This window comes from Triticum aestivum, chromosome 6B (genome assembly GCF_018294505.1).
Source record: "Triticum aestivum cultivar Chinese Spring chromosome 6B, IWGSC CS RefSeq v2.1, whole genome shotgun sequence".
Classification (NCBI taxonomy): domain Eukaryota; kingdom Viridiplantae; phylum Streptophyta; class Magnoliopsida; order Poales; family Poaceae; genus Triticum; species Triticum aestivum.
This window is the reverse complement of record NC_057810.1, coordinates 261,323,472-261,337,061: the sequence shown is the minus strand read 5'-3', so window position 1 is coordinate 261,337,061 and position 13,590 is coordinate 261,323,472. Positions and strand designations below refer to the sequence as shown.

At 45.3% G+C, this 13,590-nt stretch overlaps 1 protein-coding gene and 1 long non-coding RNA gene across 2 annotated transcripts; both read left to right on the top strand.

Moving 5' to 3' along the window:
* Nucleotides 1-471: 471 nt before the first annotated feature.
* On the top strand, nucleotides 472-3,745 carry LOC123136864 (uncharacterized). The gene is made up of 2 exons (XR_006467407.1): nucleotides 472-1,181; nucleotides 1,976-3,745. It is a non-coding gene; the product is annotated as an uncharacterized lncRNA (long non-coding RNA).
* A 1,479-nt stretch (nucleotides 3,746-5,224) lies between these two features.
* Nucleotides 5,225-7,172, top strand: LOC123136862 (premnaspirodiene oxygenase). Its single transcript, XM_044556370.1, has 2 exons — nucleotides 5,225-6,410; nucleotides 6,504-7,172. Exons 1-2 carry the CDS (start codon nucleotides 5,499-5,501, stop codon nucleotides 7,110-7,112), a joined length of 1,521 nt encoding a protein of 506 aa, XP_044412305.1. The 5' UTR covers nucleotides 5,225-5,498; the 3' UTR covers nucleotides 7,113-7,172.
* Nucleotides 7,173-13,590: the final 6,418 nt, after the last annotated feature.

The following is a 13,590-nucleotide window of genomic DNA, read 5'->3' as shown; positions in this document are numbered from 1 at the left end:
AATGAACGAGTGTGGGAAAGAGTATAAGTTGTGACATAGGTGAGACAACATGTTGAAATTAAGGATGTAGATCAGTAGAGCATCATGAATAATGCTTATTATACCAGAAATATATGATATTTTTTCTTCCCGTTGCAACGCACAATCATATGTGCTAGTAAAAATGATAGTCCAACCACTTTCCGCCAAATAGATATCATTTTCTGCTAAATTGAACCCATTATCTATCGAATAGCAACCGTTTTTCGCCAAACAGCACAAAGCATCGCGCACGCATGGTTCGTGGTGGTTTTTGGTTAGACAGGTGGAAGTCCGGACTTTCGCAAATCTGTATTATCTTTTATTTTTAAATTGTTAAAATTTAGTATTCAACCCCATATCTCTACTATTAAAGAAGAATCGAACGTCGTGATGGTTTGACCTCGATCCCCGCCCTCCCCTTCGCACGATCGCAGGCAGTAGTAAAAAAAAAGTACCCTCGCGACCTGGTTCCACCTCCCCTCGCAGCCTTCCAAATAAAAAAAAACAAGACCCACGTCCCGTCTCCCAGTCTCCCCCACCTCTCTCTCCCGATCCATCCTCTCGATCTCGCGAGAAAAATCGCCACCTCGCCTCCGCCACTGCAACAACCGTCGCTTCCATAGACTACGTCGACAGCGTCTTAGAAGGTTGACCCCTGCGGGGAAGTTGGCGGGAGCTCGCGGCCGACCAGATCCAGTGCAGCGCCGCCGATGTCTGGGTGGAAGATGAGCGCGAGCTTTCGGGGTCAGCATACCGCCGGGGAGGAGGGCAGACGGATGAGAGGGAGGCTCTCCAAGGAGGAAGCCGACCAGCTTGTCACCAGGGGAAGCCGACCAGCATATATATAGGCATGGTTGTCGTTCACAGAGATCGTTAGTTTTGATTTATTTTTTTCTGATTGGTTTTTGCCCCATAACGTCTCCTTCTTCTGCTAATAGCTAGCCATGGTCTCGATCTATTGGTGGTTCGTGATGGATGACTATCCTTTGTTTTTCTTGATTGGATTTGGTGTAGGGGTGGACTATCTTTGAGATCCTGCGGTACATGTCGGAGCATAACTGGTCGGTGTACGAGGAGGCCCTCAAGGCCAATCCGGTTCTTGGCAAGATGATGATCATCAGCGTCGTCTACTCCCTCGGCGACTGGATAGCCCAGCCCAGGTGCCAATCCAATCCAATTCCCCTCGCTGACTGACTGTTTTACTTTTACATCCCCTTTCTGCTGCTGCAATAGCTAATTCGGTTCATTCTTGTTTGTGTTGTTCCTGCTTGTTTTATTTGTTGATGTTTACAGTAGAAACTGAATTAATAGGAGCGAGCTTGCTCTACCTTTTGGTATTGCTGTACGCAATGAAGCTGACAGGAGCATGGCCGTCCTCCTGCTATTGAAAATTTCGCTGATTCATGTCATGATTAGCCAGATTTTTCGTTGCATATAGTTCAGTAAAACGATGGATTTGAACCAGCGCACTATGGATCGCCGATGAAGTTCAAGAAACTACAAATAGAAAATGATTAGTACAAAATGAGGCCGAGCTGTCCTGCTAATGTGCAGGCCGGATAATAATTAATCGTGCACTTGAAGTAGCATGTTCTTCCGACATATATATCTACATGTCCATGTCTTCTTATATAATCAACTAATTAGTGTACCTACTACTCTAGCACTTCCAAGCAAAATAACAATGATAAGGACAGGTGCTCTGCTAGCTAAACTGAAGTAAAATAAGATAAAGATTGATGCCTCATGTGCAATCAACAGAAGTGACAAAGTATTATCTTTTAAAAATTATATAAGCCTGAGTTGTTGTGACAACCAAACATTGTACATTACCAAGATATTTTTTACTAAACCAAACTGAAATTAAGAAATAGAGTAAGGTGCTAATACTTCCATTGCACAAATCTGTAGGTTTGCTCATTAATTACATGCACTGAGATGTTTGTGGTACCAGGGTGCTCGAGCGCGACGACACGCCTACTGAGTTCCTAGCGCTCGCGAACGCCGGAGTTGGACGCGCCCATGCATGCATTTTAGATCCGAGGACGGCATCGTGAACGTAAGCACTCAGTTGCTCCTCAGCAGCAGTTGATCCACCTGGGGTTCTACTTGAGTTCCTCCGTCCCCTGGCAGCGAGGCAGCAGGTCCCCGTCCCCCCTCTCCGTCTCCGGCATGTTGATCCCGGTGGCGTCACAGCGGTGGCATGTGTGGTGTCATGTCATAATAAGGTAGCATCTGTTCTTTCCCCACCCTAATTTTTGTGGTCAGCATCCGGAGCCCAACCTACCAATCGTTGTCCCCAAACCTCACTGACTTCTTATGTGGGTGCTCTTTCTTCCCCCTCTCTCGTTTCACTTGACGCTGATAGCTGATTGCTAGAATCCTCGGTTGTGCTCTTGTCTTCTAAATTTGGCATGGTATGCATTTGCTTGAGATGAGGGTATGGGATGGAGGTGGCAATAATTTCGAGGTTGTGGTTTATTGGGCTTATAATTTCGACATGATTAATGATATGAACCGTATGTTCAGTTTTCCACAATATTGGTTTTTTCTATGCAATATGAGGCTATGTTTCAAGTTATTATTATCTATTGCCTTGCATTCGATGGCTGTACAGTAACATGCTCTCTGAGAAAAGGTTATGTTTCATGTTATTATTATCTATTGCCTTGCATTCGATGGCAAATTGACAACCGATGTCATATCTTTGCCCACTCATGATGCCGATAAATAGTTCAAAAAAATTAGAAAGACGTATATATTTCACTGTGCTAGCTACGTATGTTTATAATGGTTTATTTTCACCAAAATTTTGCTGCACTTTGACAGTAGACTATGTGATAATTTGTAACAGAGTTCAGAGAAACTGGGCAACACACAGTTCCAAAAGTGTGCACTACACATGGAAGAAAACACTGTAGTATTAGCTGTTGTAATCTACGAAATTTTGTACTGCGTGAGTGAGGTTAAGAATGGCTAACTGATTGAACTTGTTCACAACATTAACAGTAATCATGATGAACTTAGTATTCCTGACTTTCTATTTCATGTTGTTTTCTACTGTAGACCTATTTGCAGGTTTTTACAGAGGAATTAGTTTAGGTGTTACTGGTTCACTTGCTACATCTGAAACGTATTTTGTTGTTATTGTTACTGAATCAACTAAGACATGGCTGGAGCACACTAATCCTAATCTAAGAGGCCATTTCTCTCACTTATTTGCTGGAGGAGTTAAGAGAGAAAATATTTTTTATGACTATTGTGTTTTCTTTCCAGAAAATCTGCATGACGCGGCGTAAAATTTATACTGGTTCTCAGCATGTTACTAGGATCTAGCTGCACAAATGGATTTTTGTATGTCCTGCATGCATTGTTGAGGAAATTGTTAACTGGTAGTTGTTCGGTTGGCTGGTGAGTAGGGGATTAATCGGCTAATCGGCAAGTTAATCGGCCATTTAATCAACTAATCGGACGATTTATCGGTTTATAGGCTACTCGGTGACCCTACGAGTAGGGATTAATCGGCAAGTTAACTGGTTAATCGGATGAATTCTTGAACAGGGCCTGCATGGAGTTCTCAAAAAGTTATTCCTTGTCATTTTGTAGTGCCACCAATACATTGGGTCTTTGTATATTAAAACCTTTCTGGTCTCTGTTTTGGCTCATGTAATACTTACCGATACGATTTACTTGTTCATCAGAATAATGTGTTGATTCCTTGACACATCATAAGCTTTTTTCAAGCTCATTCCAGGAGATACACTTGCATCTTTTATCTATGTGATGTGCCTTGTGAAGTTCTGAAACAAGGAATGCATGACCAAGGCTCCAACAAATCATCAGCACTAAATGCTACAGAAGGAAATGATCTATGCCATCTGTTTTATCTAGAGAGATCATGGTGTGAAGGGACTCAATATAGGGTACTGGTACTGAGTGCTTGTTGCCATAACATATTTCTTCTGTTTTCTTATAGAGAAATAAATGAGTTCTTTCGGCCCAACAAAAGAAAACATATAGTATCTTCAAGGAAGCAGCATTTTGAGTCAACAAATTTTTCCCCCCATGCCAAAATGGAATCCATGGTAGTCTAGCATACTCGAATACCGTGATACAAGTAGGAGTATCAAATACAAGAAATTTCTTTTTTATGCGCACATTCTTGGAAGCATGAGTGTATGTTCATGGAGAAAACATGGTCAATTTTTGTGTAAAAAACTGATAATGTTCAATACATGTTTAGCATGGGCAGCCAGACTTCTGTTTGCTCCGCCAGACAAAACCTGGTAACAATGGGTTGGAAAGTGGACAAACAGGAAAAGAGAACTGAGAAGAAGTGCCAAGTGGTCTGCTTGGAGTTAGGGGAATTCAAAGTGCATTTGTGGTTATTGTTTCTGCATTATGCTTGTATTCACAAATTGTTCGGCAAAAATGGAAGCAACTGTGTAATGGTCAAAGCATATCATCAAGGACAAATAGCTAATCAGAATTACTTCTGTTTTTATTTGCATATGATGCCAATAGCTTTACTTGAAACACATCTTGAAGTTGAAGTGACATCTTGTTGTTTTGGGGTATTATGTGACTATTTTTTGTACAATGTGAAAGAAACTTAAATTACATGAGGCGAATGTATGTATAGGGGAAGCAAGTGTAAGGTGATGTTTTTGAAATGCAGTGATAATTGCATGGCACTGATTCTTGAAGTTACAATGATGTTTTAATCAATGTCTCAATATACATGTTTGTTGAGCCTATAACTCTTCATAAAATAATTGAAATTAATGCAGCTTGTGCAAAAATAACAGGTTGGTCATGTTTCTACATATTTCTATTTGCATTTCGTTCACTGGTGATTATTATTTTTGTATTATTATTTTTGTACAGGATGCATATCTCATTATTATTAATGTTGAAATGGTAACGAAGATTCAGATATGCATACATGATTTTCCGGATGATTTTTTGTAGCCTGCACCAGGAGTGCCCAAGAGCAAATAGGTTGGGGTAAAAGATACTATTTGTTTGACCACACTCATAACCTGCATGTGACATACGTGATGTAACTTAGTGATAATTTGACAAATGTCTCTTTGTGTAAGTTTGTTATATATCCCGTGGCAACGCACGGGCATTCGACTAGTTAAATGGTAAAAATGGTCAAGACACAGCGATCGTGATGTTTTGCGGGAGAGACGCTCCTTGTAGGTGTCATGGGAGGGATCAATGGGAAGTCAGGTGAAATGCTCAGGAGAAAACAGTCAAAAAAAATGCTCCGGAGGAAACAATTATTTCTTTTTCTTTAAGTTGAGAAAACAGTCATTTCGATACTGCTGAAAAACGATGATTTAGGCATATATTTGGATTATTATCTAACCATTCTAGATGAGTTTGACCATTGACTTTACATGTAATCATCGTGGAAAAGCATAAACATTCCCCTACCAACCATTCGAGCAACATCGATCCAAGCTGCCATGGCCGCGGTTCTCCCGATCTGCCTGCTTCTCGTGCTTCTCCTCGCCATCCCGCTCATCCTCTTCAAGTCCAGGCGCCCGGCGCCTCATCGTGGCCCCGGTGGCAGGGCCGTGCGGCTCCCGCCAGGGCCATGGGCGCTCCCGGTCATCGGTCACCTGCACCATCTCGCCGGCGCCCTTCCGCACCGTGCTCTGCGCGACCTCGCGCGGCGCCACGGCCCGCTCATGATGCTCCGCCTCGGCGAGCTCGACGCCGTGGTCGCGTCGTCCCCTGACGCCGCGCGCGAGATCATGAAGACCCACGACGCTTCCTTCGCGTCCAGGCCTCTGACGTCGATGCAGCAGATGGCGTACGGCGACGCCGAGGGCCTCATCTTCGCGCCCTACGGCGACGCATGGCGGCAGCTTCGCAAGATATGCACTGTCGAGATCTTCAGCTCCCGCCGCGTCCAGTCCTTCCGCCCCGCCCGCGAGGAGGAGCTCGGTCGCCTCCTCCGCTCCGTCGCGGCGGCTTCTGCCTCGTCTTCGCCGGTGAACCTGAGCGAGCGCATATCGGCGTACGTCGCGGATTCTACGGTGCGCGCCATCGTCGGCAGCCGGTTCAAGCAGAGGGACACGTACCTGGAGATGCTGCAAGAGGGACTCAAAATCGTGCCCGGGATGACCCTTCCCGACATTTTCCCCTCCTCGCGTCTCGTGCGGCTCCTTAGCAGCGTCCCCGGCAGGATACAGCGCCATAGCCAAGACATGAAGCTGTTCATGGACACCATCATCCAAGAGCACCAGGAGAACAGCGGCCCCGACTGCGACGGCGACAAAGAAGAAGACTTGCTCGACGTGCTCCTGAGACTCCAAAAGGAAGGGGACTCGCAGTATCCACTCACCACTGACAACATCAAGACCGTCATGCTGGTAAGCCCCGCTTTTGCGAAATAGCCGTGCTAGAAATTCCTCTCGGAAATCCCTTGATTAATTAGCTCCTCTGTTTCTTGATTTCGTTGTTAGGACATGTTTGGCGCCGGCAGCGAGACGTCGGCGACGACGCTGCAGTGGGCGATGGCGGAGCTGATACGGAACCCGCGGGTTATGCGGAAGGCGCAAGACGAGGTCCGGCAGCAACTCGCCGGGCACGACAAGGTGAGGGAGGCCGACCTGGCAGATCTGCGATACCTTGGGTTTGTCATCAAGGAGACGCTGAGGATGCACCCGCCGGCGCCATTGCTGCTGCCGCGTAGGTGCGGGAGCCCGTGTCAGGTTCTGGGCCTGGACGTGCCGGAGGGGGTCATGGTGATCGTGAACGCGTGGGCGATCGGCATGGACCCGGCGCACTGGGAGGCACCCGAGGAGTTCGCACCGGAGCGGTTCGAGCAGAACGGGAGGGACTTCAAGGGGGCGGACTTCGAGTTCGTGCCGTTCGGCGGCGGGAGGAGGATATGCCCCGGCATGGCTTTCGGGCTGGCGCACGTGGAGCTCGCGCTCGCGGCGCTGCTGTTCCACTTCGACTGGGAGCTGCCAGGCGGGGCGGCGGCCGAGGATCTGGACATGACCGAGGAGTTTGGCGTCACGGCACGGCTCCGGTCTGACCTTGTCGTGGTCGCCGTGGCCACGGAGTAAACGCACTTTTGGTGATGTGCATCCTATATTTGTTTTTTTGAGGTGACCTATATTTGTTGATCCTGTGCAAGTTGATTAGCCCATCACCGTGGCGTGAAACAAACGGTTTCACTCCGGAAAAGTAGGATCGCACGAGGCGATCGAAAGAGGAGCCGGTGGCGCCACCGGTTCCCCCTCTCTCTGTCGGCTGCTCCGGCGGCGGGAAGAAGAAGGAGCATCGGGTCTGTCCGCTAGGTGGATGTGTGGTAGGGTTAGTTTGAGGGTGACGCTGCCGAGGCCGTTGCGGTGTCACGTCGGAATAAGTTTCTCCGGGCTCCGTTCGTGGTCAGACGAGGTTTTTGCCTTCGTCTAGGAGCCAGCGGGGTGGGGGATCCCCGATTCTCGTCGAGGTCGCGGGCTATGGTGGCTGGAGGTCCATCGGCACTGGCCGTTTGGGTCCTCAGACGAGCGATGGATGCAGGAGACGAAGGCGCTTCTTCTTCCTTGTCGGTATGATTTGCTATTGTTGTTCTTCTCCTTCCTCTGCGCTGATGCTGGAGGGAGATCCTGCTTTGCCCGGGCGGATGGCCCGGCCGCGGTGCTGGACCGGTCGGATGATTAAAAAACTCTTCCTTTCGGAAGGGACATTTTTCATGGTACTCAAAGCCAAAGATGGCGACGCCTGTTGCAGCTGTGTTGGATTGATGTCCATGCCCTCTCAGCGCTGGTGTCAAGAAAGGAGGAAGCAGCGTGGCGGCAATTGTACCATGGTCAAAGATGATGACCTGCTTGCGCCTGGTTGCAGATCCTTCTACTGCATGGGTCTTCTCTCAAGATTCAGGGATGATGTCGCAGGGCTCCGGAGATCTTCTTATGTTATGGTTGGCTTAGGGTACCCTAGGTCTTCGTGGTCCTTTGTGTTTGCGTTTCAGTGTGCTTGTAAGGGTCAACTACTTTGTACTGTTTCGTGATTTGAATGAAAAAAATTCTAAAAAAAAAGCCCATCACCGTCAAAAAAAAATTAGCCCAGCGTGCTCATCCGTGCTTTGAATTCACCGGTCCGCTGGACTCGATCCGCTGGACTCGATGTAGGTACCGCCGTGTCGTTCGCTGGACATATCCTATTTGATGCGCCCGACTACATTTGCTATGGGCTAATTTTTATTTTATTTTAGGGCAAAACCAAACTTTATTGCTCAAATTACACACAGAGTGATATAAAAAAGAAACTATGATATTTGGCACATGTGTGACAGATAACAAAACTACCACACACCTCGTTCTTTTTATATAGTTACATGCATGCATATATTAGAGCGACTCACTCTTTATTCACTTCGTTTCTTCCTTTAATTACACACATACACTTGATGACAAAAAAGCTAATGTCATCCTAGATTTTCTCATATTTCAAAAATTCAAAATGTTTTGTAGCTCAAACCGTTAGTCCAATGCAAAAACCGGTTTCATATAAAACATTTTTCGGGACGAGATCTTCGAAACTAGATCCCATGTTGGTAGTTCCAATAACTTTTTTTGGGTCAAAAGTTACCACGCGTGGTCTATATAAATTACCACGCCTATTCTACGCAATTTATCATAATATTTGCACATAAATTACCAGGGGCATAAAAATGGTTTTTCCAGCTTTCACCACGTACACATGCATATGTTTGCACTAGAGGAGAAAAGCTTACATCATCCTAGATTCTTCCATAATATAAAATTCAATTTTTGTGTGGCTCAAACCGTCCGTCTGATGCAAAAACGGTTTTCACATAAAAGATTCGTAGCGGTGAGATCTTCGAAACTAGATCACATGTTGGTATGTTCCGACGACTTTTTTTCCGGGTTAAAAGTTACCTCACATGGGCTACATAAGTTACCACGCTTGTTCTATGCAAGTTACCGTGCTATTTTTACATAAGTTACCAGGGTTATATTTTTCAACAAGTATTTCCCTTTGGTAAAAGTTATCGTGGTGTTTGTACGTAAGTTATTGGGTCAAAAGTTACCACCCAGGGGGTGTGCAACTTATCATGCTACTTTCACATAAGTTACCGGAGGTGTGTCTTTCAACAACTGTCTTTTTCCCCTTGGTCAAAGTTACCGCGGTGTTTTTACGTAAGTTACCGGTTATGCAATTTCTACATTATCGTGCTATTTTCACATAAATTACTGGGGGTATATTTTCAACAACAACTTTTTTCCATTGGTCAAAGTTACCACGGGTGTTTTGTACATAAATTATCGGGTACGCGGTTCATATATTACCGTGCTATTTTAACATAAATTACCATGATTATGTTTTTCAGCAACTTTCTCCCACTTGGTCAAAGTTACCACGATGTTTGTATGCAACTTGTCGGGTATGCAGTTTGTTTATACCGTGTTATTTTCACATAAGTTGTTGGGGGTATTTTTCAACAAATCCACCCCACCCCCCTAAGTTACCATGGTCTTTGAAAGTAAGTTATCGGGTATGCGGTTCATATATAACCGTGTTATTTTCACATAAGTTATCAGGGGTATGTTTTTCAACAAAAAAATTTACCTCCTTGGTCAAAGTTATCGCGTTGTTTGTATGTAAGTTATCGGATATGCAGTTCCTAAATTACCGTGCTATTTTCACATAACTTACCGGGGTTATGTTTCCAACAACTTTTTTCTGGGGTAAAAAATTACCGTGGTATTTGTATGTGAGTTATTAACTCACTTATGTGTATATTAGCATGCTATTTACACATAAGTTACCGAGGGTATCTTTCAACTTCTTTTCCCGGGTTAAGAGTTACCACCTTTGTTTGTATGTAAGTTATCGAATAAGCAATGCATAAATTATCATAATATTTACACAAAACTTACCGAAGGTATGTTTTCAATAAAAAAAACCCACAGTTCAAAATTGTCATGGTGTTTGTATATAATTTATAAAAAATGTACTGCATAAATTATCATGCTATTTACATAGAAGTTATCGTGGTGTTTTTATTTAGAAAACTCTAGTTAAATTTACCATGGTGTTGTAAGTAAACTATCAGGTCTGTAGTGCTTAAATTATCATGAAACGCCGACAGAAGTTACCAGGTATGTTTCAACAACTTTAAGAATGTTTTTATTCCTAGGTCCATAAAGTTATTTGGTCCAGTCTGCGTAAGTTAATGCACTGCGGTAAGTAAGTTACCATGATGTTTACCAAAAACACAACACACCACCACCCCAAGTCAACAACTGATGATCTCTATCTCCTAACAGGCAAACTTCTTTTTTTGCGGGGGACCTAACAGGCAAACTCAACTCCAAGATAGAGAAAAAATAATGCAGGGGGAATCTCAAGAGAAATCTAACCAATATCCCTCAACCTTTCTGCAAAAACACCTATGGAAAGAACCTTCAGCAGATCAAAGAGGCTCGCACCAATACACTCAAGTAAAGTAATATGTATTTACATCTTCAGTGGATATTGCTGCTGTGATTTCCTCTCTTGCATTCTTGACAATTATTCTTTCTCTTTGACACAATGTTACATGCAGTTCTAGCTGCTTATCTTACATTCTTGATCATTATTTCTCTTTGACACATGTAAATGCCTTATCGCTCATAAAAGCCCTTTCTAGACCTTCAATTATCCAAATAACATTTGACAGTCAAGCATTCAACGGACCGAACCAGAAGCTAGCCATGCGTGGTTGTAAGGTTGTAGCAAACAAGCAAGACGAAGCTCTGATCCAATGGTAATGATGTGGTCAAACAAGAAAAATCTTTACATAAATCGTTGACACGCACTGATAACTGAACTCAACTTACCTTCCAAATGGTCAGGTGCTTCTGTGGGGGTGAATGAGAACACGATCCTCCCTTGGGACCTGGAGAATTCTCCATCAGACTTTGCGAGAATCCTGCAATCTAAGCATACCAAGCAAGTGCGGGTGTCCGGAGATGCAAACCATCGGCTGCTGCAGTCCCTCGCAAACACTAGGGAATGGGGAATGTTCACCACCCCCAACTCACATCTGCACCACCGAGAGCAAGGGCAGGCAGGGTGGAGCGCGGCGGCGGCTAGCTCACCGGAGCGACGCGGGCACGGTTGGGCGTTGAAAGGAGTACAGAGGGAGGCCAGGAGGCGGAGCTGCATCCGGGCGAGCTCAGGCACAGAGAGAGGAGGGAGGAGATGGAGAGGAGGAAGGGAAGGAGAAGGGGCTGATGCGGGCAAGGACGCCGGTGACCGACGGCTGCCGGCATGGCCGGTGCCGAGCGCGTCTCGCAGGCGCATGAAGCCTTCCTGGTGGCGCGACTAGAGAGGGTGAGGGAGAGAGATAACACGAGGCTGCCAGGCGGGATCGATCGTGTCCGTTAGATTCAAAGCAGACCTTGATGAGATCGTGTGGCAGTTTTGCAATCTGCCACACAGTTGCCACATACATATTTCGATAAAAAAGATCATGGGTTCGACCAACCAGACGTGTCACATCTAATCAAGAGAATGAGGAATTTTGGCTGGGGTATCAGCATCTGTATTGACAACTCATCCTTCGAAGGTGATTTGGCAGTAGAACATTGTGGTCCTCAGCTTGATCTCGTTAGTAATTGAGGTCATAACTTACATGAGTGCCTCTTTTGATGTCATTCACCCTTAGCTTGAAGATCCTCCACGAGGGATAAGGCCTCACAACATGCGACAACTTCCAAACATGCCACATCGAGAACACCATCAACCACCAGGGAAGAGCTTCCCAAGAATTTTCCTTTTTCATCCCGAGAAACTAGAGACATCGATCCTCCTCTCATGGATCTCGCAATCCCAGCATCAACATGAATTTTAGCATTTCATCAACTGGATAGGAGTGGCGACAGATGTTTCTTAGATGGTGCCTTTGGTCTTTATGTTGTACGACTTTGTAAGGTCTTGTGTTAATAATTAATAAAATGGTTGTATGCATCATCGAGATGCAGAGGCCGGGGGTATTCCTCCTTTTCTAAAAAAACATGAATTTTTGCATAACCCAAGGGAGGTGCTTTAGGTCTCGTATGAGCAACCCTCGCTGTGACCTAGGCATGTATAAACTTTTTAGGAGTGACATCAACCTCTACTATGGACCTGCAGATAAACTGATGAGTATCCGAAGGGCTTTGGAAGACTGCCTCATGGATCGCTTTCCCCCTAGCCCACCAGATCACCCAGAACGTCACTACCAGCTAGAAAAATTCCTATGTGATAAAGTCTCAACCATGGAAAAAAGGCCATTGCTTGGCACTTGGTTCTGTAGTCCCGCAAAGATGCTCTACAAGTTCTCCATCAACGAGTGCCCACACGCACCCGACCATCGATAATTCAAGCAAGGGGTGCCTCCAAGAGTCCTCATCTCCCCACAACCCGCATGTGCTCATGGTCGTCATATTCTGGTGTGCTCTCACATCTTTAGTGTGTAGGGAGTGTTTAGCAAGCCTCCATAAGAACATACGGATATGTCAGAAACCGCAGTCTTCCACTATCCCTTCCACAAGATAATCTACCATTGACTACACTATTACGCAAGAATCAGTAGTTTCAATGGACCCCAGTTGCTCAAGAGGCGTTTGAAGCTTTGAAAGTTGCACTGCTCTCAACTCCTACTCTTGCATTGCCAGACTTCACGAAACCCTTCATTGTGGATACACACGCATGTGAGTACGGTGTAGGAGCAATTCTATTACAAGAAGGACATGTCCTATTGCCTATCTCAGTAAGGCCTTAGGTCCTAGAATAAGAGGGCTTTCCACATATGAAAAGGAGTATCTAGCGATGGTGCTAGCCATGGATCAATGGAGAACATACCCGCAGTTTTCTGAATTCATCATTAAGACAGACCAAAAAAGCCTAATTCACCGGAAAGAGCAACGGCTACACACTCCATGGCAATAAAAGGCCTTCATGAAGTTGTTGGGACTACAATTCAGATACGATATAAAAGGGTGTTGAAAATAGTGTTGTTGAAGCATTGTATTGAAGACCTTTGCAAGCAACAGAGTAGTTGAACACAGTGTCAGTATGTCAACCAGCGTGGCTCTTGGAGGTCACACAAGGTTACAACAAGACCCAAAGCACCGACTCATTACTCAATTGGCTTTAGCACTAGTAGCCAATGACAAGTTCACCTTTCACCAAGGAGCGCTTAGGTTTCAGGGGCGAGTGTGGTTAGGCAACAATCTGAAGTTATAGAATCAAATCATGTGTGCCCTTCATCATAGCGCTGTGAGCGGCCACTCAGGGTATCCGGCTACAGATAGTAGGATCAAGCAATTGTTCGCATGGATGGGGATGAAAACCCATATCAAAGCACATGTGCAAACTTGCCAAATTTGTCAGCAGGCAAAACCTGGTCGATCACCGTACCCAGGTTTGCTTCATCCTCTGCCTGTCACCAAACATGGTGGTTGACACATTTTCGAAGTATGCCCACTTTCTGCCTATCTCACATCCGTCTACAATTCAACGGATTGACAACATATACAAGTTATG